Source organism: Grammomys surdaster, unplaced genomic scaffold, assembly GCF_004785775.1.
Source record: "Grammomys surdaster isolate TR1022 unplaced genomic scaffold, NIH_TR_1.0 213, whole genome shotgun sequence".
NCBI lineage: Eukaryota > Metazoa > Chordata > Mammalia > Rodentia > Muridae > Grammomys > Grammomys surdaster.
Genome location: NW_021604658.1, coordinates 2,184,028 through 2,211,697, shown reverse-complemented (window position 1 = coordinate 2,211,697; position 27,670 = coordinate 2,184,028). Strand labels below are relative to the sequence as shown.

At 37.7% G+C, this 27,670-nt stretch overlaps 1 protein-coding gene across 8 annotated transcripts in view; it reads right to left on the bottom strand.

Annotated features, from left to right (window-relative positions):
* Bcas3 (BCAS3 microtubule associated cell migration factor) overlaps nucleotides 1-27,670 on the bottom strand; it is a 460,531-nt gene that overhangs the window by 331,940 nt on the left and 100,921 nt on the right. For all 8 annotated transcript variants that reach the window (XM_028772412.1, XM_028772411.1, XM_028772415.1 and 5 more), the window contains 5 exons: nucleotides 26,316-26,392; nucleotides 19,560-19,636; nucleotides 15,126-15,209; nucleotides 8,980-9,150; nucleotides 2,953-3,046 (listed from right to left, as the gene is read on the bottom strand). In XM_028772412.1, coding sequence (XP_028628245.1) covers nucleotides 2,953-3,046; nucleotides 8,980-9,150; nucleotides 15,126-15,209; nucleotides 19,560-19,636; nucleotides 26,316-26,392 — 503 coding nt within the window. The remainder of the gene's footprint in view (nucleotides 1-2,952; nucleotides 3,047-8,979; nucleotides 9,151-15,125; nucleotides 15,210-19,559; nucleotides 19,637-26,315; nucleotides 26,393-27,670) is intronic.

Here is a 27,670-nt window from a genome sequence, read left to right as displayed (position 1 = left end):
CTCCCTTGAGGAAATACCTGCATGAGATCCAATTGTAAGGCATTTACTCAATTAGGGAGGGCTCATTGTGGGCGGTGTCATCCCTGGGCTGGAAGTATTGGGTTCTATAAGAAAGCAAGCTGAGCAAGCCAGCGGGAGCAAGCCAGTAAGTAACATCCCTCCACGGCCTCTGCATCAGCTCCTGCTTCCTGACCTGCTCGAGTTTCATTCCTGACTCCCTTTGGTGATGAACAGCAATGTGGAAATGTAAGCTGAATAAATCCTTTTCTCCCCAACTTACTTCTGTTTTATGATGTTTTGTGCAGGAATAGAAACCCTGACCAAGACACCTACCAAAATTATGAAAACTGTAAAGCAAAGCTCCTATCTGTTGAGCAGAGAGAGGCTCACTGCCCAGTGCTCCTGCTTCCCAGAGGCAGCCTCCACTGAGCTAGTAGAGGCTTCTATACAAGAAACAGAGCTGTTATGTCCCAGCCAGACACCTTTTTAGTCAACACTTAAGAGCTGATTTCCTTTTCAAGAATTATGACTCCCCATCACACAACACACACCCAACACAGACTAGCATTTATTTTTTAACCAGTATCCTGTCCTTCTACGAGATAGCGTTTACCTTCCTTGCTGAGACCACACTTAACTGAAGATTGTGCTTACAGAAATGGTCACTTCGGCTTCAGAAAACTGAATCACCAAGTCTTAACAAGACAAGGTAAGAAGGCATTGGCTTAAAAGTGTGTTGAGATGAAACTAGTATAATCAGAACTCAGTATTTTTTATAGACAGTTTTAAACAGTTTAGTAACACAAAACTGTGCTACCTTGCGCAGCACTTCAGAGGCCCTGATTACAGTCCCCATCTCCAAAAAGATAAGAACAAACAAATACTGAGCATGTCGTGTGGTGTGTGTGTATTGTGTGTGTGCATTGTTTGGGGATTTTCAACAATATTCAGATGATTATATAATAAAAGCCCATCTGGTCAGTGCGTCTTTGTGAAATATTTCCAATGATACTAACAAAGCGCACAGATGGTCACTGTGGAATCATAAGAAGCCAGTACAAGGAAGCTCTAGACACATGAACCATATCACAGTGAGTAAATCTCAAAGCAGTTCAAGAGGGCTTTGGTCAAAATATCAATAATAAAAGGAGGGGGAAAAAAGAATGGGCTGTGTATACAACTCAGTGACAGCATTTGCCTAGCACACACCCGGCCCTATGCAACCTCCAGGACCTCAAAAAAAAAAAAAAAAAAACCTAAGTAATCTATTCATTGACTGATCGCTTTTATTTCCAAAGCAGAGGATAAATTCCAGTGCCATTAATCTATACCTGTAGCCTATAAGCATGTCAATACACTGAGACACCTGCCATGCAGTAGACATAAAGATGGATGAGACAGAGCCCTAGCTGCAAGCAAACTGCAAGCTCATAAAGGGAAGAAACACCTAGACAAGTGATCATCTCAAAGTAAATTGTGTCATACTTATAAACATGAATGCTCTACAAATACAGAAAAGTATATAGAAATATTTCCATTTTAATCTAACCACGTATGGCAGGTCATGCAGAATGGTGTGATGCAGGCGTCTTTACACCATGTAGTATTTTCTTTGTCAATGCAACTTCATAGACAGGAAAAAAGGCAGCTTCCCATGTCAGAAGCACTCAGGGGTGATGTGAAATACACGATAATCCAAAGGGAAGTGGGCACCACAGACAGAATTTAAAAAGGACAGTGACACAAGAGAACAAACTTTCAAAGCATGTCTCCAAATGTAACTCAAACTTTCAGAGAATTTCAATAGATATTTGTCTGTGCTAATTAAATCAATCCTACTGATCACCAACAACTAAAATAAAAATCTCTTTTCATCAAAAACAACTAATTAAAATATCAGATGGGATATTAATCAAAAGTGCTCAATATACTCTCTTGTTTTCATCCTTCATTTGAAAATAGGGGGAAAACACAGATCTTTTCATCAATTCAAGTGATACAATCATTTCTGAAGAATAAGATAGGGAAGCTAAACTTCTTAGATACATCACCCAAATGAGCAGGACTTGAAGCCTGTACATTAGCAAAGACAGAATCAGCTTTGAAACAAACAACAGTTTCATCTTCTGTTTAGAAACCAAGTAGTTTAGACTTCTCTCATTTCCACCAGCATCTGTATTATCCTGTGCAGAACGCAAACCAAGAAACTGGTATTCGTTCTGTTCTAGCTAACAGTAAAAACTGGCTTGTTCTTGCTGGATGAGAACTCTTCCTAACAGTGGATGACTAGAAAACTACTGTTCTAGCTCAGAGATCAGTATTTTCTTATTAAAAAATAAGTTTAGAGGAAAAGCAGATAATACAGCGTTCCACATTTTTATCAGTCATCATCGTATGCTTTGGGAGCAACAAGAAGGCAGGACAGTGAGGGGAAAAAGAGAGTAAACTGAAAATAAGATAGTACAGTGTCATGTGAAAAAATAGTTCTTGCTACTAGATACTGGAATTTGAGGCATGGCTATAAGGTAAAACTTAATGCTACCTCAGGAGCACTATACCAACTGCAGTATCTGAAACATCATATCACAAGTGGTGAAACTCTGAATGGATGAGGTGGAATGAATTGTAGCCTTAAGTCATTCACAGACCACTTACTGGTCCTATTATCATTTATGATACACATGCACCATGTGTTTCTCCATGTGCGTTTGTGCACATGAATGCAGTGTCCATGGAGATCAGAAGAGGGAGTCAGATCCCCTGGGCTGGAGATACAGCCAGCTGGTGAATCTACATGTAGGTGCTAGCAGCTGAATCTGTACCTTCTGCGAGCACACCAAGGGCTTTAACTGTTGGGCAATCTCTCCAGCACCCAGCCCCAATACATATTTTCAATGTCCAAACTTATTACCTAGAAAACTATGAGATGTGCGGTTTTTACAAAAAACTTACCACTAGTATTAAAAGCCATACAGCACACTGGCTTCTCGTGGGCAGGGAAGTGGGCCACAATGCCATCACTGTCTGAATCTTCACTCACAAGCACCTACAGAAAAAAAAAAGAATGGTTAACCTTAGTCACTAAGAGTGTGCAGCCACAGCACTCACTCCACAGTTCCTTAAAGAAAATACCCGCACTACACTGAAAGGTTGTTCTCATCCAAGTGAACTCAACTTCAGCAATCAGTGCCCCTCCCAGGTGGTTTATAAACTCCAAAGCAGACACTTGACATGAATATAGATAGAGACTCGTTGGAAAAAAAAACCACTTTCCTCACATTATTATAAAGAGATCAGTGAGTGAAAAATACAAAAAATAAGGCAGATAATAATGGAGTAATGATAAATTGCAGTTCATACTTTCACACCTTTATTATATACTTGTGTGTCATATTATTATATACTTGTGTGTCATATTATTATATACTTGTGTGTCATACTTTCACACCTTTATTATATACTTGTGTGTCAACCCAAGCGGAGGTCAGCCAAGCTTGCCAGAGTCAGCTCTTTCCTATCAATTACATCTCAAGGATCACACTCCAGTCAGCAGGCCTGGGAGGAGGAACCTTCAACAGCTGGGCCATCTTGGATTTTGAAATATACTGTTCTACCAGGTTACAAACACAAAAGATGAGGAAAGAAGATTCCTGGCCAGCCTGGGAACAAACAAGATTCTAGCCTGTAAGAATGTTGGCAGTAGCCAAAAGTAACCCCTGCCTTGAAAGACAACGAGTAAATTCTGTGCCTAAAAGGCACAGAAAGGACGGCACTGTTGCAGGGCTTAAGCACATTGACAGTTTACTTAGGTTCAATTCACATGCCATAAACGTCACTGACTTCAACTTCAAAGTTCAATGAATTTTAAATAATACTAAACTATCATAATAAGCTGTTACATAAAATGTCTTCGATTTTTATCATAAAATTTCTTGTCATATTGCTCTGGACAACCCCCTAATTCGGCCTTCGAATATAATCATTCTGTTATCTTTTCAAAGATTTCTTTACTATGATTTTTATTATTTTTTTCTGATTTTTTGGTTCAGCTTATTATTTCTTGCTTCATTTTTGAAAGGTTGTCCTTCTCTTCTCTATGTTATTTCCTTAAGGAGGAAGTATTTCTCTCTCCTAACAAGCTGTAGTCTACTCACTTTGTCCTACCCAAAACCAGAAATTTCAGAACAGTTTATCTTCATCAAGTTCAAAATACTTCCTACTTTATTATGTGTCTTTTATCTGCCTGTGATTTATTTACAAATCCACTTTTAATTAACAATTATTTAGAGATTTCCTAAGTTTATTTATTTTGGTTGTGCAAAGAAAACATGTACTGGGCTATCAAGAATGCTTAGCAGGTAAAAATCCTTGTCCCACAAACCTGACTACTTGAGGTCCGGTCCCAGAACCCACAACAGAAAAAAGAACTGACACCTGTAAGGTGTCTTCTGACCCCTATGTGTGTGACATAGCAAGCATGTATTTGTGTGCATGTGGGTACAAGAAGACAGACAGAAAGCAGGCAGACAAGAAACTCTCCATAGAATAGCATGAATATAAATATTCAAATACTATTGTTATTTTCGTGATGTTTGCACTTTGATAAAATGTTGGCTTTCAATCTAATCTTAATCTAGATACCTTTGAATTTGACTCTACTTATAGTATTGACAGAGAGATTACTAATATTGTTAAACATAAATGTGAGACATATTTTAATATATTGAAACTAGTTGTTATCCTGACAATCCTCTTTTGTGTTTTTTTAAAAAATACCTTTAGCTAGGGATCCTACTACAAACCTATAAACCAGAGACTCAGGAGGCTAACACTAGAAGGTTTCAAATATGAGACAAGCTTGGGCTATACAAAGTGTGTGTGTGTGTGTGTGTGTGTGTGTGTGTGTGTGTGTGTGCGTGTGCATGTGCTTGTATGCGTATATGCATTAGTGTTACTATTTCTTAGTGGTCCCTGAGTAGACCATGAGATGTATACCAACATATACTTTTATTAATACTGAATGAATTTTAGTAAAATGTAGGCCCTTGATCAAGGGCACATTTCCATCAGAGATGTAACACTCACATTTAATATCAAGTCAAAAAATGGCCAATATACCCTATTTAGATATTAAAATATTAAAGAGATGAAGGACCTGGAGAAACGTCTCAGGAGTTAGGAACACTGGCTGTTCTTCCAGAGGTCCTGAGTTCAATTTCCAGCAACTACCTAGTGGTTCACAGCCATCTATCTGTAAGGGGATCTGATGCCCTCTTCTCACATGCAGGTGTACATGCAGAAAGAGCACTCATACATAAACTAAAATAAATCTCTAAAAAAAGATGAAGCAAAGGGAGGCATGTATGTGTATATATAGATCTTTCTTTCTGCTTCACAGATAATTACTGTGGTTCTTTCTGTGTTTAGAGACAAAAGTCTTACTGACTTTTGTGTAACTCACAGAGTCAATCCACTTTTAAGCAAAAATCACCTTGAAATTCTGATCCTCCTGATTCCACCTTGAGACTCTTGGGACTAAAGGACTATGCACTACAACTGGGGGTTATTTCTTCAAATGTTGTTTCTGTCCTTCTCTCTCTTATTCTTCAAGATTTCAAATGCAAGTGCCAATATGCATAGCATTATTCCAAAGGCTTCAGGCTTACCCTTGCAACATGTTCCATAGTTGTAAGAGTCAGAAGATGATAAGCACCTCAGAATGGCAGTAGTGGACAGACACACTTTACCTGCCAGTTTTGAATTCTTTACAGAACATAGCAAAGAACCTGGGTGGGGGCTAGGGAGGGGGTATCATCAGTCCGACTCAGCTAAGAGGCCCTCTAGCAGAAAATCTCTTAACTCTACAGCCAGACAGAAATATTAGAAAAGAATGTTGAAAAAATGATGGTTCTAAAAATATGCATCAAACATTTGACTCAGTTTATGTGAGATGTTCAAAATCACAACAATATGGAGAAGTATATTCATAGTTGTGAAGAGGAGGTGGCAGTCATAAGCAACGGCACACAAGTCAATCAGGACATGGGAGACAGACACAGGCTGTCTCTGAGTTCATGGACATGCTGGTCTACATAGAAAGGTCGGGGTCAGCCAAGGCTACAAAATAAGACACTGTCTCAAAAAAAAAATTAAATAAATAAATACCAAGTAGCATCCAACTATGAATGAAGAGAATGGGATGTAGTTAGAATTGAGTGATGGGAGTGAATTACTTTAAAATTAATGGATACAAATATAGAATATATTAATAAACCTTTGAGTTTCTCAGAGTCTAGTATGTAGTTTTAAATTATAAATTTCTTGCAATGATTTATGAAGATTTCATTTATGTATTTTTTTTCTGTGAGATGTTTGTCATCTGTCTATCTTTTATGTTAAATGTTATTACAAACCACCATCACTTGTATTCATTTAAATCCTAGGCCCTAAACATGTCCTTGGGAGGCAATTAGTATTGGATAGTCAACTAGATTATCAATACTAAAAACAGAAGCTTCCAGCAAAAACGATATTAGTGTTGACACGTAGCAAACTCAAGCTATGATATAAAAAAAACATGACTGTTCTACCTATAGAATGCACAAAGATAAACAACAATGCACACTTGAAAGGGCTCTCTGCACTGTTTCATTACTGCCGCTAAAGCTTCAAACCACTAAACGCATTATTAGTCCAGGATAATTTCCCTATAGTAGGAGCTGACTACTTCTCTAAGCAGAATGAAGCCATCATTTGCATAAAAAACTACACTAAACAATACAACACAAATGAACTGATACAAGCTGTGTGAGGATACCTGGTCAGAGGCAAACCCAGCTCAGCTTTAGACAGCCATTCTGAGGGATTTGATTTCACTTATTGGTTTTGCCACATTGCTAACTTCGATTACATAAATGTGTAAAAGGCAAATCACACCACTTAACTTCTCCAGTCAAGAAATGCTTTTAAATAAACCATGAAAGTAACAAAGATGAAAATGGACACAAAGTCAATTAAATCCATTCCTGCTTAATGCAGTTCCCATGCGATGATCCCATCGCCATAAAATCAAATTAATCAATACAGCAACAGAAAGATGGGGAATCAGATCTTATATGCTGCCAGAGTGAATGTGAAACTATATTAAAGTCTCAGTGGATTTAAATCACAGAAGACAATGTATAACTGCTGAGATGTGCATGGGAGGGAAGAGCATGGCAGAGATGGTTACAGAGCAATAGAACTTGCTAGAACCAGCGCTGTGTTCCCTCTCATGCTGTGCAGCACAGTGGAAAGCAGTCTGCTTCTCCAAACTATCTGAGACAAAGCTGCCTTGCTGAAAAAAAGGATTCACATAAATGAAAGAAAGAGGCAGCAATGTACTACAGAATTCTGACCGCTTCAAAAAATATAGTTCTGTGAATCGGGCATCTTATTTATTTCCTGTCTTAGAAATTAGACAGACAGATAGACAGACAGACAGACAGACAGACAGACAGACAGCAAAACTGTGGTGTTCTCTGAACTACAGTAAACAAATACTTCTGGTTTAAGCATCTTTGGTTCAAAGACTATTCATTTGTTCACCATAGAAAATTCCCATACCCCTTGACTATTTTACAGAGTGGTCCCTGAAATCTAGGGCTCAGACAGACAGACAGACAGACAGACAAAGATATGCCAATCCATATAAGTTCTTTTTTCTATCTCTCTAAATATTTTTCTCTAATAGTCAATAGAAACATACTTAAAAAATCAATACAAACAATGTATTTGATTAACTTCAACATTAAGAAGAAGTAGAAAATTACTATTATTTAAATTAAAAAAAAAACACAACCAATCTTAACACAGAATTTCAAAGAATTCTTTGTTTTAATTGCACTGAAGTCTACTCTTTTTCAAAGTCCCTTTTGATCCTTCTACAGCACACAAGTAGCTGCCAAAAGCAATTTTTCATCAAGATGCTGACCCATATACAGTAGAAGCAGGCTTCTCAACAAAACATGCAATATTAAAGTCAATAATTTAGAAACTATTTTTTGAATGTAATATAAATACATACTCTACACTAACAGTGTATATAATAAACCTAATACTTTTCCTTCTAGAAATATCTTAGATTATATTTGTTATAATGATAACCTTAAACAATAAGATTTTAAAATTATGCCATTACAAAAATATTTTAGCTACAAAATGAAAGAAACTGAAGAGAAGAGAGAGATGGGAGAAGTTTTGCCAAAAACTTATGATCAACAATGCAAAGGCAAACTCTCTTCTGTGTTTCATTGAGCCACCCTTCTAAATGATTTTTAACTAGATTTATTGTCTGAAGATACAGGATTTTATAGCAGGAAATTGTCTTACATATTATCTGGCTTGAGATTTCAAATTTCTATGTTTGCAACATGTTAGCTGGGCATGGTGGCTCTTGCCTGTAAGCCTAGCACATTGGAACACTGAGGCAGGAGGATTGTCACTGACACCCTAGTGGGTAGTGAGACCTTGTCCTTCAAAACCTAAAATAATGAAAATGTTATAAAATTCCAAGCAATACACTAAATTAAGGCAAGTGTAACTACTGGTACTTATTTTCTTATTTCCATCACACATGTAAGTTCCTCAGACTGCTGTTCCTTTCATGTCCTTAGGAGAAATGTATTAATCATGGGGTATAGATTATACCGTGACATTTTACCAAAAACCAGTGTAAACATAATACTGCAAATAGGTACTTAAAAAACACACATAGTGAGAGGTAAGAGGAGATTTCTTCAGTCTTCCCTTTAGGATTTGAACATTCATGCTTGAAATAACCAATTGAAACTAAAGCTGCTTTCCTAGAGTAGGAGAAAACAATCTGACAAGAAATGATTTCTAAAACTACAAATCGCTTTGGGCAAAGTATCTTTTGGCTGACTCTAATATGGGCTCCACCTTGTAGAAAACACAATGTCGTTCATCCAGGGTACTTACCTGGCCCTCTCCAACTGTCTCAGTGTCTATGACTGTGATGATGCCTGGCACCAAGGGGCTCCGTCTGGAGTTGCAGTGTATGGTAACGTCATCTTCTGTCAACCCTGAGGGCAGCGTACCTGTCAGTTGAGTCACTACTTTCCCAACCATTGTCAGGCCACTTTTCAGTGTCTATATAACAAAAGACAAAACATATGACTTACAAGAAAATGTGAAGTCTAAACAGGAATATGCACTTGAATCAACTTCCTAGCCTCAAGCCCTTATTCTCTTACAATATCTTATAAAGCAATAAACTCCACAGATGTTCAGTCAGCCATTCTACGTGATCAGGGAAAAAAAAGCACCAAAAGTCAGTGTGCCAGCAATAATACCATAATTAAGTGATAATAATTACAAGCACAGAGCTATTTCATTTAATAGGAGTACAATTATATATTTACAAAGATATTTCTTTTACTACATCCCCTTAATGTACATATTTTAGAACACATAACTTAGAACAGAGCTTGCCATGTGACACTGTTTTTTAAATACTGTAATTCAATTTCTAAGTGGGAAAAGATTATAACTCTAAAATATACCTGTGCTATTAAAGAAGACTACACACAGAGAGTAATGACAGTAACTATAGAAAAAATTATACAAATAACAAATTTTTGAAGGAGATAATTCTCATAGAACAGGCAGTCTAGACTACAATATTAAAGAATGGTTCTTCTAACTGATGAAAGGCTTTATTAAAATAAAGATGACCTCTAAAGCAATTAAGGGGAAAATAACTCTACCTGTAATGAGGAATATATACTCGCTCTCTTTCTTTTTCCCTCCCTCCCTCCACCCCTCCCTCCCTCTCTCTCTTTCTCTCCTCTCTCCCTCTTTCTCTCTCTCTCTCTCTGTGTGTGTGTGTGTATGTGTGTGTGTGTGTTTCTTAGTAGTCACTTACTTAGATTCAGTGACATTTGACCTTTTTTATTTTTTTGTTTTGTTTTTGCCTTTGTCTTACTAGACTTCTATAAAGATAAACCTATCACTTCATAGATACTTGGAGCCCCAATAAAGAAATAAGACTTTCTACATTTTCTTGATTTCAGAGTAGCACTCAAAATCCAATTTTTGTACTTTTAGATTTCTTCCCCTCTGCTTTTCACCATTCCATCTGAATTTCCTTATGTAGATAGTTAGCTTCCCATGATAGGGCTAAGGAAAAAGTTGTCCAAATGAGATTCTCTGGTTACAATTATCAAATCTTGATTTGTGTTTACCAGTTCACTCCTCACAGTCTTATATTCATGTGTTTTCTCCCCACTGTGGTCAATTGATTTGATAAAAATTCCCAGTGTTTCCTCTTGTTATCTGTTAACGACAAGAGTCTTAAGAGAGCAACACCCATTAGCACTAATGGATACTGGACAACTGATGGGCGAGAAAGGTTCAAAACAGCAGGGGGCCCTGTGGCAGACCTGCCTGCAATGGAGGAGAACATATAATATGTCTACACTTTATTACAATCACATGGTCAGCTGCCTTACTGCTACAATACTGTTCGGTGAGAGCACTTTTTCAAAATAATTAAGGATTGAAGGAACTTCTAAAAATATAAATATATTAAATATACTTCAGATTGTGCAAAAAATGTCATACAATTCATCACCTCTCTCCATGGATAGTGTCTCTATTCCCAGGTTGTGTTTTGCTCAAACCATATTTTTGTAGCAAGTCTTTGTACCTCTTACCTACTTAGATAAAGTAGGAAGATAGACAGACAACCAGTGTCCGCAGACTATGGAATCATGTCTGCTACCCACGGAACAAGTGCTTAACGATGTACACTTCATTCTACTAGACGACAGATGTCACAAAGACTGCTAAACTGTTACTTGTGTCATTTCTAAAGCATCGTGCTCCTTGATGTACAAACCACTCTCCTTCCTTGCTCTCCTTCCCTCTAATTTGAATGGCTTTATCACACTTCAGTGACTATAAAGTTCAAAAGGTGCATTTTTTTAAAGATGGTTTTATCAAGTCATTGTTCTTTACAGAGACACATGTATTCTTCAGGCCCTCATGGTTGAGGCATACTGCTTTCCTTGTGTTTTCTTGCTGACTTTTCCTCTACCTTCTGCTCTGCTCCCCTGCACTTCTTTGCACTTTTTACATGCCCCAGTTCTAGTGCTATTCATTGGCATAAAAGCGTGAGCTGATATGCTCAGGGGCAAACACAGAGGATATACAACCAGACACGTTCACACTGAAAGGCCTTGCATGATAAAGGCTTGGCTGTGCTTGCCTGGGAACAGCTCCATTAGCACTGATGGCATGAGTGCGGCAGCTGAGGCGTCTCAGAGGTTAACAGGCTTCCTGCTCTGCTCTCACATCAATACACTGTGGCGCCGGTTCCCTTGGTCCTTCACAGGCTTACTCAACAACACTAACAGACTTAGTGTAAGTCACTTCTTGTGAATTATTGAAACAAACATTTGGCTGCTAATTGAGGAACACTAATGTGTTTTATAATCACTGCAGTTTGAGATTTTAGCACAAAACAAAACAGTTGCAATTGATTTGTGGGTTTGTGCTCTCCATGGCTTTGGTCGCCTGTAAGTTATATCTTTGTGCTTGAATTCAGCAGATAGAACTTTGCTGGTCATCTTACTCATGTATATCTTACTGTGTAACTTTTGAGACCATGTGCTAGAATGAAAAATCAAAGAAATCCAGGCACCCTATTGGGGTACCCAGGCCTAGGGATAATCTGTTCTTCTAGAAAGGTTCTAAAGATACTATGTGACACACTTACCACATTTTTAGAATTAGGAAGTCATGTATTGTAATTAGCCTTGTCAGAAACTACCACCTGATCAGACTCCTTTCATTATTTGGATTGAAACATAAAGGGACCTACAATATAGCCAGTCTTGGCACCTGCCTGCAATCCTAGCAGTCTGGGGGACTGAGGTAGGATGATACCACTGAGTTCAGTGAAAAGTTGATGAATTTCAGGATACCTGTGTGACTGTGAACCTAACGTGATTAGGGTTCTATCTCTTGAGGGGTAGAGGGTAGTTACAACAGAAGAATTAACCTCTTTTTGTATGCAATGGAGCTTTTTAAACAAATCTTAGGATAACTTCTGGAAAATATGGAAGTAAACATCATAAATGAGAACACTGGCAGGAATAAAACTCAAACCAGGACTAACAAGCTTTATTTGCTAAGGAGTTCAGCCATGTTTTTGTTAATTGTGGCAAAGATCACTTCTGAGCTTAGAATGCCACTCATGGTCACTCTGTAGAAATAGTCCACAGGGAATGTGATGTATTCTATCTCTTAGTCATTATTTGTGTTTTCTGATATTTTTACACATCAGTTGCCAGATCTATCTCAGGTTTGATTTTTTTTATAATCTTATCAATTTTTTATCAAGGTAACATGCGATCATTTAAAAAATTAGACATAATCTTATTACTCTTATTCTTATTAACTGGACTATTCTGCCTTCAGACAGAAATAGACAGACATGGTATCACCATGTTGCACAGGAAGTCTCGAGCATATGCACTCACTCAAATGAACCTTCTATTTCAGCCTACCAAATAGCTGAGACAACAGGTATACACCACCATACTGCTTTATCATTATTTGCCCTTAAATTACAGAAAGAACACTAAAGCAATTTTCAGAGATTCTGTCTCTCTGTGTATATAGAGGCATGCAGAATCCATGGCTAGGCGAACCAAAGGCTGAATCAGGTGTCTTCCTCTACTGCCACCCACCTTACTTTATGGTAGAGATGCAATCTCTCACTTGAATCTAGAGCTTGCTGTTTGGCCAGAATGCCTGACAAGCAAGGCCCCAGGATCCTTCTATTTCCAATCTCCCACACAATGAAGTACATACAAGGCGATCACTAAGCCTTTAAGTCGAGGTGCTTCTGTGTGAGAGGGAGTTGGGGGTAGGATAACAGTCCTCCAACTTGCACAAGCATCTCATCTACTGAGCCATCTCCTTAGTCCCTTTATTTCAAGTAAATTTAATATACTCTGGACCAAAAAAATTTACTGCCGATACCAACAACATAACAGCAAGAAGACAAAGGAAAAATTCTGGATCATACTAATTCATACAGCTGCCATGCAAAATTGAAACTACTGCATTCCTTGGAAGGTCAGTCTAACAGTAGATAATATGCAGTGCCTTACAAGGGAAAACTATCATCTGGAGTAGAAATTACTGCAACATTCCAATTCTCTCTCTGTACAAAATCCACAGAAAGGATATAAATTAAAACCACTCTGTGTCTGGGAGGTGGAGGCAGGAGAATCAGAATTTTGGGGTCATCTTCAGCCATACTGAGTTTGATTATAGCAGGGGCTACATGAAGGCTTATCTCAAAAACAATAAAAATACCATTAAATGAATTTTTTAATGATTTGACAGTTTTGAAGTTCCTTCAAAATACTCATGCTTTCATATATAAATCCAAATAAATAGATGCTATATATGGATGTTTTTACTGTTCAGTTTTCAAAACTATTTAATGACAGACATTTAAGTTGGTTATAAATATAACTTAACAACTCAGGATTCAATACATGATTGAATTAAAAATATACCTAAAAAATTTAACCCGTAGAGCTGTGGATACAGAACAGAAATGGAATACATGCTTATCACACATAAATTCACTCAATTAATAATAAATGTCTTTTTGAAAATTAATCAGACAAACGTGTTTTAAATTTAGTATCTTCAGGGAAACAAACAGAGGAATACTCAGTGACACATTCTGTAGCCCAGGCTGGCCTTGGTCTCATTGTATACCCTAGACTAACCTCAACTTGCAGTGACTCTCATAAGGATCACAACTCTAAGACATCAAGATTTGTTGAACATAATTTCTTAGAGCCTCAAAGAGGACATCCTGAATACACACCTAATAGCCCAATATGGAGGTGGGGATGTACAGGGTTTAGACTTGTAATTTTGAATTCATTACATCAAGCCTCATTTCCATAAATCCACAACAAAACATTTTCTTAAATGAATGCAGGACCCTTCCTGGACCAAAAAAATAAAAAAATCCTCTAACAACAAAGTAAAAACTGCAGCCCCTGTGGGTCACTGAAAGTGATACAGCTAGACCCAGTAGTACAAGACAGCCGAGCTCAAGAATCCAACATTCAAAACAGTGTCTCTTTGTTAAATGCAGGGGGAACACTCAAGAGCTTGCCTAATTACTGTCTTTTTATATAAGAAAAGTAGAAATATAAGCATACAGTGCTGTAAGTGTAAAGACATTTCCTTACTCTGCTTTTGACTGGAAAGTATGTAATGGTTCTCATCGGCCCAGGGACATATTCTAATGCACATCATGCAAGCATTTGTGACAATCTTGAAGTATTTTTGCATTTAACATGAAACAGTGTGACCTTTGATTCCTGCTCTGTGGTCGACTTAGCCTGCTGTCCTCTGAGCAGTTGTGCTTTCGATTACATGCTGTCATTCAGATTCACTCTGTCATCCCTATTATTAGAATTGCTCTGTTGTAGACTTCACAATTCAAAAGGATGGTGGTTATAAGAATACCTTATAATCAGCTCAAAGTTTAACAGGCACCATCAAAATTAACCCTCACACACACAGAGAATTCACTGGGCAAACATCAAGGGGCCAGCCTCTAGATATGAAAGAATCTTTGAATGTGTCAGGGGACCAACTCAAGTTTTCATGAGGAATTTTTGAAGTCAAGAAGACTCAAAAATATTCAAAGATGTACAGGGATGTCCATGAGTCTGTCAGTGTAGGTGGGACAATGCAAATCACAGAAGTCTCTAGTTAAACCATGTACAGTTTGTTGCAATATGGTATTAATTAGTTACCAGACTTGAATCCAGTTGCAATACACCCAACTTTTTAATGGATTAAGTACAAACCATACAATCTTCACAAATAAAAGAACAATTAGCCTCAAAAGATTAGCTTCCAAATCACAAATTCTCATGAGTGGCGAAACATTCTGGCTTCTTACATTTATTTGACACTTGTGAATGAAACCAGAATGGACAATCTCGTCATGATTCAGCAGTCAAACCTGATAATTGTTGCACACAATCATAACTTGCAGAAACTTGTGAGGTACTCACTTTAGCAGCACTAATGACAGTGGCAGTGTAAGACTGAATGTTGTCTCCACAGGCTCCACCACGGGACTGATGACAGCGAATCAGCTGGGATGAGGAGGGGAAAACACCACAGTCATTTTCTATTAAGCTGTTTAACTCTATGTCCTGTTAGACAGCAGCTATTTAACATGCATAATAAGGACGCTGGGTGGGAATGTTTGCATGAGTGTACTGCAGACAAAACAGCTAAAAGCCCTGCTGAGACACATTTACCCCCTTTTATATAATCTTCTGGTGCCGCTAAGGCAGTTTCATGCTCAACTATGGTTTTAATTATATGATGAACAGGCTTTAAGAATTCATAAACTCTGAAATGGTAGGATTCAGGGTCTGGCAGCCTTTCCATAAATAAATTTTAAAAACATAATCAAAGGACTTACATATAACTTCCTAACATTAAATATTTGACATACTAGCAAATTGGATGTTTTCTCCTCTTAATTCCTTACAAAAATTATAAAAGAAAATCTAAAACAACAAGCAACTATTTTAGGATATCTGCATATCCAACTGTGTCTCTGGAAAAGTGGACATGATGTGTATAAACAAGTGGACGCAAATGGACAAACTGTCCACGTCTGAGAGCCCACTGCATCTGCCACCTGGAACAGACTGGACTTCCAATTGTCAAAGTGAATCATAATTTTTATTCTCATGTCCTCAGCAGAAACTCAGGATCTAACTCTTCACTGGCAACAACACACTTGTATTTACCAAAAGTGATGATAATTAAGACTCAAGTGAACATTTTTAAAGTAGACAGTCAACGGCATGGCATTAGGACAGCATGATATTGTGTGGTATTGTGTCAGGTATTTTCAAGGCCTATGAAATTACTATAGGAAAAAAAGAGCAGCCTTCTCTGACATGTATCAGATTCCGTGACACAGATTCACATATAATCCTTTCCTTCCTCACAGCGACATGAATAGAACAGACTAGAACACCTGGTACATGAAGCTAAGCTATTACTGAGTCACGATGAGTAGGTTTCAAGGTGACTGATCAGTAAACGTGTCTGTCACAAATTACAATGTGGAAAGTGACTATGTTAGCTAATAGAAAGAATGGCTTCTTCATTCAACCACACATCCATGTTCAAAGAAGTATGGAAATTATTCCTCTGCTGCCTCCTGCTGCTTAAAAAGAGAAAGGCAGGATTTTGCAAAGGCTGAAACCTACTCCCTGCTACAAGTTACCAAACTACTCTTGGACAGCAAACATCTTTGCCCACTAAACCATCTCACCATCAGAACAAGAGCAAAATAAATACATATATAAAAACATTACATAAAAAGTAAAAATTAATGTTTTCATATTTAAATTAGACTAAAAAATATTTAAAGACAAATGGAAAAATAACCAATATAGTCAGAAACATAGTATACAAAAAATTATATTCATACCAGTTTTAAACCAAATTAGCCCACAAAGTAGACTAGAAAATAATCTTAAGCAATATGATCATTAACAAGCAAATAAGCTATTTTTATATTTGTAAAAGGAAAATATAGTTACATGTACATATTATATACATTGGTACTTAAAATATGAATATATAAGGAAATACACACATTTACACATTAAATCAAAGTCCAATCAAAATGGAGGAAGACCAGAAGAAAAAGATAACAAAAAGATAAATAAATAAGAAAGCTGGTGACATAGGTCAGCAGATGAGGACATTTGCTGCCACACCTGAGTTCAATGTCTAGAAACCACGTGGTAAAGGCAGAGAGATGATACCTCTAGGTTGTTCTCTGCTCCATACATGCTTGTGTACATGTATACATGCAAATATACATATATGCATACACACAATAACAAATTGTACCCCATGAAGACAGCTGAAGTGTGCACCTGCAGTTTCAGGCAGTAGTAGCAGTAGGCATGCCTCTGGTTTGCCTGCTGAGGTGGAACAGGTGAGCGATTCTGTACTACTTTTGAATTACAGGAACTGAACAGTAGATGCTGACATCAAAGTGTACCACGTAAAGGAAGGAACATACAACTATGAAGTGGGGACAGAAGAGAAGTTGGGGCAAGTATCAATACAATACTTTATTTTTATATCATGTATGCTTTCCTATTTCTGTATGTAAGTAGCATGTATGTATCTACTAGATGTTTCCATTGAGGAGGTCTATAAAGATACACACCACAGTACAAAGACCCACAGAAAAAAGAACCAGAAGGAGACTGGAGAGAGATGGAGCATATTGTTCAGGCAAAAGACCTGAATTCAGTTCCCAGCAGCCACATCAAGTAACTTACAGCCTCCTGTAAATTCAGCCCCAGGAAGATTCAACAGTCTTGCCTCCTTAGGCACTTGCAGTCATGTGCACAGACACACAGACACACAGACACACAGACACACACGCACACACCACAAACAAATAAAAACAATAAAATAAAACCTTTAATAAGTACAAGGAGAAAGAAAATCTGGCAAGATGGTTCTGTAAATAAGAGCATTTGAAACTATGGACACCTGAATTAGGATTCTCAGGGAACCACAAAAATACCCAGCTGAGTCACACACGCCTCTGTGAAATAGACTGTGAGGAGTCAAGACAGGAAGCATGTTGGCCACCAGCCTACCTCTAGGTTCAGTGAGAAACCTTGTCTCAAAAAAAAAAAAAAAAACCAACCAGAAGATGACACCTGACTTACATCAACCACACATACTTATACTCAAACACACTGAGTGAAGCTGCTCTTCTAAAATGTAGCTCAACATTGCAATGTCAAAGTAGGCCTCATAGCCCAAACGCCCAGAACTAAAAGTACTCCTACTCTGTGTAAGTGCTGTTATTTGCATCTTTCTGCTCATCATGCACATACATACGCTGCTTCATTGTATGTGACAGGAAACATTCAAGTGTGTGTCTACAAAGGCCATGCAACTATCAAGGGAGCTGCTTCACCACATAACAGTATGTAACTAATTGTAGCTCCAACTGCGAATGTGCAGCTTCCCCCCACATGTGGGAGTACACTGGCAAGTGCCAAGGGACAGCTTACACATTTTCCTCATGGATGTCTCCAGCACTCAGGGGAAATGCATGACAAATATAAACATTAGGAGACACCATTATGTTACCCTACTTAACTGTACAGCTCTTGCATTATTTGAAAAGAATTGTTTGAAAACAGCTATTTTTATGAGAAAGTGAAGAGACCAGAAGAGAAGGAATATAAATAGAGAACTCAGTAACATGCAAAATATCTTAATTTTTGCAGACAGGATTTTGGAAAAGGAATTAAGGAATTCATCTAGAAAAATGATTTTCATTAGCCCATTCTTGATACTATGCATTCCAGAGGCCAGCTGATTTATGAGTTCTGTGGCTTTACAGAGAACTTACTTTATGCACCACATCCTGATTTTGTCAAGAACTATTTTGTACTATTTCATAATATTCTCAAGACACAATAACCATGTAACCAAGAAAAATGAAACAAGAATTTTAATCTTCAAAGACAACAGGACTTTTTAGACTTTATCCTACATTTACAGGTAAAGTTCTAAATGGCATAAGAAGAATTTATACCTTATTGTATAATTCAAAAGTTATGATTTGCATTGGACTGTATATAAATAAAGCTTTAAGACGTAAAAAAAATACATATAACAACATTTAATATTATGGCAAACCAAGTTAATAAGTGTGTGTGTGTGTGTGTGTGTGTGTATCCAACAAGGCCTTGTGTGTGCTTTAATTATTACAACAAATGTAGAATCTAGTTGTTGACCATATAAGGCCAATAAAATTGTCTCATGTCCCATGATTCCAATCTAGCCAAGACAAAAGGCTTCAAGATTATTCCTGGAAACTGCTGTCTTTTAGTAAGCATCTCTGTGATGATCAATCTCAATGCATTAATTAATATTGAAAAGTCTCTGGGCAAAAGTTTTGTGCAGAAGCCAAGCCAGAACAACAAAGGCTCTACAAAACCTTGATTTAAGGACAGCTATCATATGGTGACACATGACTCTAGTCCCAATACTTCAGGACATCAAGTCCAGACTCAGCTCAAAAGACCCTGTCACAAAAACAAAAGAAGAAAATAAAATTTTTCTGTTTTAGGAAATTATCTAATTTCTAATTAGATAATGGACTATTTTGGGGCTGACCATATAATGCTGGCCTGGGCACCCCAGGTGTGGTGGTTTAAATATGCTTGGCCCAGGAAGTGGCACTCTTTGGAGGTGTGGCCTTGTTGGAGCAGATGTGGCCACAAGACCCAACTATGAATCCTTAACAGTCAGAGTAGCAGTTGTAAAAGTAAAGGCAAACAAAATAAAACATTCACAGCTAGTATTCACCAACTGTATCAATATTGAGCATCAATAGTCAACCACACCTAACCCACAAATGGGCCAAACCTTACCTTATTTTCTGCATAAGCAAGCCAGCGGCTCCCAAGAGCAATGGGATTCATGTTTGGCCCAGGACAAGGATAACAACCTGCAAATTCCAAATAGCAGTATTAAGAATTGCCATAATACCTTTTCCATGAATGCATCACTTCTTGGGGAAAAATTTAAAAATTTTAAAACCTCTTAAAATTCAAATAATGATATCCATTAATCTATTTAGCTTTGGGACAGGGTCCCTCTATGTACTCCTGGCTGTCCTGGAACTATGTAGACCCGGTTGGCTTAAACTCATACAGATCTGCCTGCTTCTGCCTCCCAAGTGCTGGGGTCAAATGCATGCACAACCATGCCCAGCCCAGTATTCCTTATTTTAATTCTTAAATGATTTATACTTTCCCCACTTCTCTAGTAACCCTCCTGCCACTAAAGCAGGAAGACCTGGAAAACACTTTCCACTAACTAAGCCTCTACACTGTAATTCCTAAAGAACAAGAAAAAGTTACAAGGAAATGACTCAAGTTCCTAAGTACAAAGTTCATTAATTTAAAAAGACATTTTGGAGAGGATAGAAAGCCTAAAATAGGTGCAAGAATGGTAAGAGAGCAAGTATAACCAAGTACAAACATATCAGAAAGAAAATGATGCTACAAGGGTGGAAAGGGAGGGTGAAGGAACGTGGGCAGTGAGCATCGAGCAACAAAGGATGCCTATGTAGCAGGATACAGGAAAACCAGATTATGTCACATAGTCTGTTAGCATCCACTTCTTCTGGTACCAGCTGCTGAAACCAACAAGTGTGCTAGGATGTGTCTACTATTAATCATGTCTGTACTCTTAGTTAGTTAGGGCCTCACAGGAATTTGCCCTCTTCTCCTTACTGTTGGATCTCTCCTGCCTATCAGGGTGTCTAGGGAATCATGTTGGTGCTGTCATGGCTGAAGGGATGTTGTGCTGGCACACATAAAACACGGCCATCCTGAAGACTATACAAAGACAACACACACAAAAACAAGTTCCCTACTATGTAGTATGAAGTACTTATAGATTTGAAATTAGCATTATTTCTATCATAATGAGACATCTAAATGCTAAAATAATGTTAGAGGTAGTTAGTCTCCAGGATTAGTTTTAAAAGCCAAAAAGGGAGGTTTAGAAAGAAACATCAGGACATATAGGCTATGCTATGACTAAGGACTAAACTAAGACCAGGGAAGACTACTGTCTCAAAAACAAAACTGGAAATCTGAACAATCTAACTTTAAATCAACTCTCATAACCAATCCCACTGATATTAGATACTTTTACATATCTTCTTTGATTGCAACCTAAGGGAGACACTTACTGGCTCCAGGATCTCAGAGTAGTGGAGTAAAAGCAAATTGTTGTCTGCTCACTAGAACAGTATTTTATAGCTAGTATCAGCCACAGAGCATTATCCCAGACTTATAAGCATAACTCCACTAAAAATTAACTGTGTGACCTCCAGCTAAACACTAAAACAAGTGAACAGTGTCAAGAGTGAATATCTAAAACTGAAATATCACAATTTCAAAGATGTTTATAATGCCATTTTAAAAAGTAAACAGAGCCAACGGGGCATTAGCAGAACTAGGGCTTTCAAATTAAAATCAAGAGATAGAATCCAAGAGCCCCGTATCTCTTAACAGAAAATTGTAGTGGCCACACAGTTGATCGGAGGAACACTAGGGGTGCTGAAGAAGGAGGGCTGCTGTGAGCTTGGCCTAATTTCTTGATTGAGTAAAGAATCTTAAAGGCACAAAAAGCTGATGCAATTTTACCAGAAACCTGTTCAGAACAGAGGTATAACTGGAACATAGTTAGGAAAACAAGACTTCAATACTCTCAGGCCTGTTTGCCTGAGAAGACCAGAGAGGCCTCAAACTCTGAGGATCTGCCTGCCTCTTCCTCCCACTAGCCAAGACAGTGAGAGAGTCAGGAGGTGAAGGGATAATGAAGACTGCAAACAGGGCTGAAGGATATCTCTAAGCTCTGTTAGACAGCAGCCATAAATAAGACCAAATGTTAGATCAGAGTAAGAAAATCTGAGTACAACCCAGAAATATGCACACATACTTTAAATAACAATTTGGGGGTTTGCTGAAGCATTATGTCTCTGATTAATGGCCTTTTAAGGTTGGGCTTAAAGAAACTTTGTGTTTTATTTTCTGTTCGTTTTGTGAGTATATGAAACATGATTTTGAGCACTATGCTATCCAACAACTCAATAGGTGGGAATCATGTGCAGGACACAGAAAACGACAGTTTAATTCACCATACATACACATATGTACAGAATTTTCTGCACAGGACCAGGAAACATCAGAGTAGCCCTCTTACCTTATGAATAACCCAAAGACATGGAGGTAAATTTAACATATAAGCCAACCCAGAAGACAGGACTTAACAATCCTTTCTGATTCATATTACAAACGTGGGGTGTGGTAGTTCCAAGCCAGCCTGGATAAATACCAAGGCACTGCCTTCCCAAAATGAAAAATATATAAAGCAAGCAAGCTTCTCTTACCCAAAATTATAACTTTGCATTTTAAAGCTACTTTAAACTCATTTCCATGTGTTCCATGTGTTGCTCATCATTAACATAAACAAAGAACAGACATTCTAACACTAATAACATTAGGACTGCACAAAATAACTTTCCTTCACAAACTGAAAACACAGGCAGATGCAAGGAGACTGTTTATCAGACACTCTGGTCTCTCTGGAGACTCTGTATCTGCCTTTCAACTTCAAAGGATCCTTAAAATGACTACTAATGACATCTATCAGTCTTTATCTTTTGTTTTCCTAATCATACCTGGGTTTTAGATTTCCACATTGGACAGCTGCTTAAGCCCAACCTTTGTGTACATCCGAACACACAGGTGTCTCCTTTCTCATCCTGTTGGATGCGCTCTGTTACCAGTTCTCTATCAGCTCCCTTTACCTGGTCCATCCATGCTTTAGCACAAATCCCCATGACACCCGCTCTGATGGGCACAGAAGACTCTGCTCATTTTACAATGCTCACATTGTACTCACGCATAACTAAGGCCTTCAGTTAAGAATGCATTATGCAAAAGCTTCCCATTCTACTTCAGAAGCTAAATGTCTGCATGATCAAAATGACATCCTCATTAAGTAGAGATCTTGTGACTCTGCACAGGGTACAATCCTACTTCTTTCAGAACCGAGTACCAGGCTGAAGATGCAGTTGAGTTGGTAAATAGCTTCCCTCCTCCTGCCAAATTACAAGCTCAATCTACAGCACTGCAAAACTAGGCATGACAGACCTATGATCCCAGCACTCCAAAAGTGGAGCCATGTAGATAAGGATGAGGCCACCCTGGACTACATGCTACATGAACAACCAACTAACCACAGTGGGTAATAAATGAAGAGAAGGCACACGCCACAGGCAAATGAGCTGCCTCAAAGGCCAATGCAGTGTGCCTGTCTCCCAACACCTCTGTCAAGCTCTGTATTAGTCAAATTTAAAGCACAGAAAAATACATGAGATCTGTATCAACTAAAATACAGTCAAGACATTACCTAAAAGTTTGGAATAGTGCAGAAACCGGAGAAAAACAAGGCTCAATAATGTTATGCAGTGGCACTGTTTGCCAATTGATTAAGAATTTAACCACACTGAGTTTGGTTTGAAACATTTTTTTATGAGTGGTGAGGGTATGTTAAGTTTTGTTTTGTTTGAGATGAAGTCTCAATAGCCAAAGCTGTCCTGGAACACACTTATATAGCTCAGGCTTCAAGTTTACAGCAGTTATCTTGTTTCAGCTTCTGAAATGCTAGAATTTGAGGTGGAAGCCACCACCATGCCAGAAATCATGACTTAAATCTATTGAATGACGCTGTAATACAATGACCCTAATTCTTGCTGAATGTCATCAATCTTTGTAACTACAAATCACCTGCATACACTCAATCCCTCGAGTTCACTAGTTAATACACAGGAATGAGACTACAACTCCCAATGGAGTATAAGATAGGGACAGGCAATCACTTACTAAGGAAGTTCATACCGCAGAGAGACTGCAGCTGGCATTATTTATGGTAGGAAGCAAGAAATCAAGGGGGTTTGTACACTTACTGGTTTCTTTGTTTTCTGTTTGTTTGCTTGATTGATTTGGTTTGGTTTAGATTGGATTTTTATTTCTTTTTCAGAACTAAGCCCAGTGCCTCACACAAGCTACACAAATCTAACCCCAGTTTCCTTTTACTATTTATTTTAAAAGTTTCTCACTAGATTACATAGACAAGACTTGAACTTGAAATCCTCCTGCCTCATCTCTCTAGTAGTTGTCAGGATGACTGAAATCTCTACTAATAGAAGCTTTAAGGCATCCCCAGTACATGAGAGTCATTACACATATTCTCTGAGAGAGTATGTGAGAAATCCCTGGTGACAGAATACACAATAATGATGACTTAGCTGTCAGTTGTATGCCACTTACAAAGGACTGCAGACACTTGCTGATCTCTGAACAATTCACATACTATGCAAGGGTCCAGAAACTCAAGGTTAAACATTTAGAAATATACAGTAAAGAATGCCCAGCAAGACAGACACAAAAACATAGGAATGGAGGTGGGGCAGGGACAACAGAGAAACAGAGAAAAACAGAGAAGGAAAAAAAAGTAAGGAATGTCTACTACCCTAGCACTCAGGGGCTGAGCCAGAAGGATGGCAACTTTACTATCATTGTGGGTATAAACTGAGAAAGATTCTGTTGAAAGGGAAGAGACAGAATAAAACAAGAGAGAAAGGGAGGGGGGAGAGTGGAGAAGGGATAAGAGGGGAAAAGATATGAATAAATAAATAAATAAATAATACTATAACATTACTACAAATCACCAACTTTAGCTTCTTCAGTGCATCCAAATATTAAGTAACCAACGCTAATAATAATAAATAAAAATGTAATTAATTTACTTTTGTATGTGTTGCTGGAGCTCATGCCAAAGGCTGCATGTATTCGCTAACCGCTAACCAAGTACTCTACCAATAAAAACATATCCTGAGCCTACCTGGCTTAATTATCTGTCTATAATGAAGGTATATTTTAAAATGCATGTTAAATCAGTTCTGATTTTTATAGCTAACTATCTACTTAAAAAGTAATTTATAATTCAGAAAGTTAAGCTAGGAAGCCGGCTGGAGACATGTGAGTTCAAGACAAGCCTGATCCTGTCACATGCATGAAGTAATGGGCAGCCCAAATTTTTAAAAATTAAGAACCAGAAGGAGGAAGAGGAGGAAGAGAAAGAGAATGAAGAGGAGAAGGAGGAGGAAGAAGAGGAGAAGGAGGAAGAAAATGAAGAGGAGAAGGAGGAAGAGAAGGAAGAGGAGGGGGAGGAGGAAGAGGAGGAGGAAAAGGAAAAGAAGACAACAGGTTCTATAAGAAAATTACCTCAAAAAGATACATATCTCAGTCACTGCTCAAATTGTTCTTCACAGTTCCAGGGCACAATGCCCTCTTCTTGCATCTGAGTGTACATACCCATACATATACACTTTTAAGAACAAATAAATCTTTAATAGAAAAGCTATCATGTTAGTTTCCATCACTCCATTTTAATGCTGTAAGATCCTAAATTGATAGAGAAGTAACAACCAAGGAATATATGCTGGAGTCAAGTTAAAAGGGACTCAGCAAAGATCCCTAACACTGAAGAAACCTGAAGATCCTAACAATAATAACAAAACCACAGAGAAAACAATTAAGGGCATAAGGAGATGGGACAGTCTTACAATTCTTTATGTTCCAAAAAATGTGAAATATGCACTAACTAAATAGAATTATTGTATCATATTGTGTGTATTATACGATGTATGTAATTATCTGTAATATAATGCAGTTATAACAAAGAAATTGCCCATATAGTAAAGGGATAATATTTACACATACTACTACCTGAAGCTTGACATAGGGTAGCTACCCAGCAAACATGTGAGTAAGACTGTATTATGTTTCAAGTTCATTTCAAAATGAAGACCCACTAAGCTATTTCCGTAAGATACACATATTGGATTCCTTAGGGAAAAAAAAAGAGAAAAAAATAGGGAAGAAAACTATTAATTTAGTTTGCTTCAGGAAAAACAAAATTAAAAAACTGCTCTGTCACAGACTCACTAGGGTACAGGACAGCTAGCTGACCACTGTTGGCATGTTCCGATTGTCTCTGTCCTGCACAATGAGAGGTGTACGCATTGCAGCTCTTCAATATTAAATCAATATAGCCCCGACTTCCCCCCTCCAATTTCAATCCTCTGCCTCTCTTTAAAACCTAGCACTGGATTCGTGTTTGAAAACAGTTTGAAAACATACTCTATGCTAATTTCTGAGCTCCTGACAGTAGTGAAAGTCATGGAGGAAGACAGAGGGGAGAGCAAAAAGTGCAAATGTAAAAAAAATCCTTCACACAGCACAACCCTGGCACTTTTTAAAGTATGCACAATGTTTAGTGATGTGACAGCAGCTTCATAAAAACAGCTACAGCAAACAGAACCAATCAGTCCGAGTGCATGAGAAAACCTTATGCTATATACAAAAAGACCAGGAAAGCGCTTTGGCTCAGTCAATTCCTTCTGGAGATCAGAAGCTTGTAAAGTAATGGTGCCCACAAGAATCACAGGAGGAGACTGTGGCGGAAGCCCATGGCTGACAGCATCAAATCAGCAACAAAAACACAAATGCACAAGACAGGAAGTAAAACAATTTGGTACATACTTGTGACAAAAAATTTTTTTGTGAAAGTACAGCTATCGAAGGCAGCGATTTTCTCCTGCAAGACTACGACAAGGATCCTAAAATTAGAGAGGAAAAAATCAGAATGGAAACATGAGTAAACGTGAAATTCTATGAACTGAATCATAAATAATTAAATTATACTTTTAAAATAAAACATTTTTAATACATAGAGTAGAAATATTAGACTCCAAAAATCTAAAAATAATAACAATGAAATGTTTCATATAAGCAAAGAAAGTGACAGACATTCTACAACTGAGAAGTGGCCTACGAACAGTTTCATTTTCATATTCTCAAATTTAACGGGCAGCATTGAGGATGAATATTAACCAGCTGGGTACTTACTAAAAGTAGTGTTCGGTAATATTTAAAGTCAGCATTAAATATAAAATGGTGTTATGTAATCTATTGCTCTAAAAGATTATAGAATTCCTCAGCACAGCTAACAAAATCTGAGACATTTGCCACTGAGCATAAGTAAGCATTTCTCAATGAGTCAATATATTAGAATTTAGTAACAAACAACATAAACAGTAATTTCAGAGAACTAAGTTTACAAATAACTGGGAATAATTTATAAAATGAGGAACATATAATTCCACTAAGACTTTAATGTTCTAAGGTAAAATTGCTAAAATACATCACAAATATTGAATTAGAGTTTACTATTTCTTGTAGAAATACAAAATACCAAACTGACTCATTATTTCAAAAAAATCATTCTTATTACTAGATAATCCAAATAAATCATTTCAAATTTAACATGTAAAACTAATTTATAAATGCTAAAAACTGATCAGGAAAATAATATGATTTATTGTATAAAAACACAGCAAATGAGTCTTGTAAAGTGTAGAAAACTTCCGTTTGCTGATGCAGAAGAATTCTAAATACTATTACTCCTATTATGCTATTGCTATTATTATTCACCTCTGTCTGTTGATAACTCCTCTGTTGCTTGCAAGCTGTTTTATTGTTACTAAGTCCATAATCTGTGGAACACTCTATATACACTTGTGCATAAGAGACAGAGACACTGTCCCCATAAAAATACACAAATGTGTCCTATCTGTAAAGAATACCCCAAACCCTCTCACATCCTTCCTCAACTGCTCGCATTCCCAGTACATCACAGAGGTTCCCACTATTTCCTTACACACAATATCCATGTAAGAAAAAGCCAGATAATGGAGTACACAAAAAAAACAACTAACCAACCAACCAACCAACAAACAAAACCCCAGAACCTATTAAATCAGTAGACTCTTCCCCAGGCATGGTGACGCATGCCTAGGATACCAACAACCCAGCAGGCTGAGACAGGACGATCAATA